Source organism: Mus caroli, chromosome 11 (assembly GCF_900094665.2).
Source record: "Mus caroli chromosome 11, CAROLI_EIJ_v1.1, whole genome shotgun sequence".
Lineage (NCBI taxonomy): Eukaryota > Metazoa > Chordata > Mammalia > Rodentia > Muridae > Mus > Mus caroli.
In genome coordinates, this window is record NC_034580.1 from 52,913,156 (window position 1) to 52,916,118 (window position 2,963).

A 2,963-nucleotide genomic window follows, 5' to 3' on the forward strand; every position below is an offset into this window, starting at 1 on the left:
CCATTACAGATGGTTGTGAGCCACCGTGTGGTTGCTGGGAATTGAACTCAGGACCTCTGGAAGAGCAGTCAGTGCTCTTAACTGCTGAGCCATCTCTCCAGCGGATTTTTCCCTTTCTGACGATGATACTTAGCTGCATTCTTTTAGACGTCATGCTTGGTTTCTCTTGCTCTGCTCTAGATGGGTGTTGAGCAGCTACTTCTCTGGCCCACCTGCAGATTGCTGAGACTGGAGAAGTGAGAGAGTTCCTGTCGTTTGGTGTTTGGAAGCAGTTGAAACTCACTGTGAATGACCCCACAGTAGGCAAGACCCAAGGCATCTGGATCCCAGCTCGACCTAGGGTTGCAGATGGGGCAGCTTATGACAGAAGATGGTGTGCAGGATGCCTGGGGTGGGGGAGGCTGCTGGGCCTGGTTGCCCTTGCCCCTTGAGAAGTTCTTCAGTGAAGCTGACAGACAGGGATGAAGGAGCTGGTAGTGGGACCTGGCAGAGTCATAATCTATACCTCAAGGAAGCCCCTGGGACTCTCTTTAGTGACCACTCCAGAACTGGAGCCTCGATCCAAGCCTGAGGCAGATGCATCTGCCCATTACGTGGCTTAGAAAGGGTTTGTGAACTTTGTGTTTTGAGGCTGAGTTTTAGCAGCTAAAGCCGGCATTAAACTTGACTTTGACTTTCTGATCCTTCTGCCTTCACCTCCCAAGTGCTGGGAGCCCAATCCAGGCTCTCATACTCGGGGAGCACGTGGCCTTCAGAACCACGTCTCCAGCCCAAGCATTTTCCTTTAAATCACCACTTGTTTGTTTGTTTTATCCTTGTTCACCTGAGAAGTCCTTGTGATTCCACCTTGCTCCATATCCTTAAGGTCAGAGAAACTCCTTTCACAGACCACCAGGACTCTTGCTCTTCAGGGATCTGAAAAAGTGTGGTGGGGGGGGGAGGGAGGTGAGAGGAGGGTCAGGATGTGAGGGCTGAGCCTGTTGGCTGTCATGGGTCGAGGAGCCAAATGTCCAGATATCAAAGCAAAGACTTCCAGTTGGTGGGGCTGGGTGGGGTGAGTTGGGGGTGGTGTCTGGTATCTACACATATGCAGGATGGTTGCTGGCAGCATAACCCTGGTTCACGGTTTTCTCTCTGGTGCTGTTACGTGGTATGAAGTGACCAACATGGTCAGGATGGGGAAGAGGCTGGGATATTTTTGGAGGGTTTGTTCTTTAAGCTTCTAGGGCCACACAGGGAACCTCCCTTACAAGTCAAAGTCTTCCCCCAAATTCTTCACTATCTAATCAACACCATTATCTTCGCCTGTGAGAAGTGGCCTTTGACCTTCCAGAGTCCTCCACACCTTCTGGAGACTTTCCTGAAGAACTCACTGTTCAGGGGGCTGAGGCAACCTCTGGAGGTAGGAACCTGAAGGAAAACTTTCAGTTCAGGTGCATATGCCCTCACTTTCCAAAATCAGCTTCAAAAAACCCAATGTAGAAGTCTAGTGATGTGTTCTCGTCACCCCAACACTTGAGGGTCAGTATCAAGTCTGGTCTCCATAGTGAATTCCAAGCCAGCCTGGAAACATAGTAAAATCCTGTCTCAAAACTTAAAAACTGGGGTGGAGACATGGCTGAGCCTTGAACTTTTTTTTTTTTCTCTGTATAGCCTTGGCTGTCCTGAAACTCACTTTGTAGACCAGGCTGGCCTCGAACTCAGAAATCCACCTGCCTCTGCCTCCCAAGTGCTGGGATTAAAGGTGTGCGCCACCACGCCCAGTCGAAAACAAATCTTCTAAAGATAACAGTGATAATAAATTAACGGAACTGGTGGACCTGAACTAAGAAACTGCTGAGGAAGACAGGAAGTCCTTGAATGCCCAAGTTCTCCTTGTCCTGAGGCACGAGTCTCCAGGCTCACAGTGATCTGTTTCCTCCTAGATGGATTGCTTCAAACTTGAGAATCTCTGGATACAGCCTACAAAGTACTGGGATTCCCTATGTGTATACCATCTCAAGTGACCCAGACTGGGTTTCAGTGTATACAAGGGAGGCTGGGCTTTAATCAGATTTAAAGGGCTGTAGTCATGGCTGAGTAGTTAGCCTGAGCTATAGGAGACCTCTGTATTTTGATTCAGCTGTGGGAATGTGGCGACTGCCATCAAAGATAGTCCTTCTTGCCATCATCTGTTTCCATGGAGATGCAGCATACTCTCAGGATACAGATCAGTTCCATTGAGGCTGGGACACAGTTCTCCTCTCTGGAAGCTTTCCATGGAGTGCAACTGAAATTCAGGGGTTTTGTTATTTTGGTTTTTTTTTTTTTTTTTAGATTTATTTATTTTATGTGCATGTATGTTTTGCATACATGTTAGTATATGTACCATGTGCGTGCTTGACGCCCATGTAGTTCAGAAGAGGGTATAAGGACCCCTGGAACTGGAGCTAGGGATCATTGTGAGCTGCCATGTGGGTGCTGGGAACCAAACCCAGGTCCTCTGCAAGAAGAGCCAATGCTCTTAACTGTTGAGCCGTTGTGCCAGCCCCTCCAGTTTTTTTTTGTTTGTTTGTTTAGTGTCCTTGGTGTGTCTGTGAGTGTGGGTGCATGTGTGAGGTCAGAGGACAACCTCAGCGTTCCTTTGAACCTTCCACCTTGAGACGCAGTCTCTGTTCCCCACTGTGCTGTGTCCTCCTGTCTCTGCCTCCATCTCAGGTGCTGGAGTGACAGATTCATATCAATGCACCTGCTTGCCCATGAGTTCTGGGGGTTCACATTCAGGTCCTCATGCTTCTGTAGGAAGTGTTTTCACCTGCGTCGACAGTCGCCTCAGCCCTGGACAATCCTACTTTAACCCTCCTGTTCCCGTTGGATAACGTGAAGCTGGGAATTAAATCAAGATTCCTTTTCACTTCTTTGTATTATTATTATTTTTTAAAGATTTATTTATTATAAGTACAATTATATTATTATAAGTATAA

General features: G+C 47.8%; 1 protein-coding gene across 1 annotated transcript in view; it reads right to left on the reverse strand.

Annotated features, from left to right (window-relative positions):
- Positions 1-2,260, reverse strand: part of Faxdc2 (fatty acid hydroxylase domain containing 2) — a 14,275-nt gene extending 12,015 nt beyond the window's left edge. Inside the window, exons 1-2 of the mRNA XM_021175914.1 lie at positions 2,197-2,260; positions 284-448 (exon numbers count right to left, since the gene is read on the reverse strand). Of these exons, the coding sequence (XP_021031573.1) occupies positions 284-448; positions 2,197-2,260 (229 nt within the window). The remainder of the gene's footprint in view (positions 1-283; positions 449-2,196) is intronic.
- Positions 2,261-2,963: the final 703 nt, after the last annotated feature.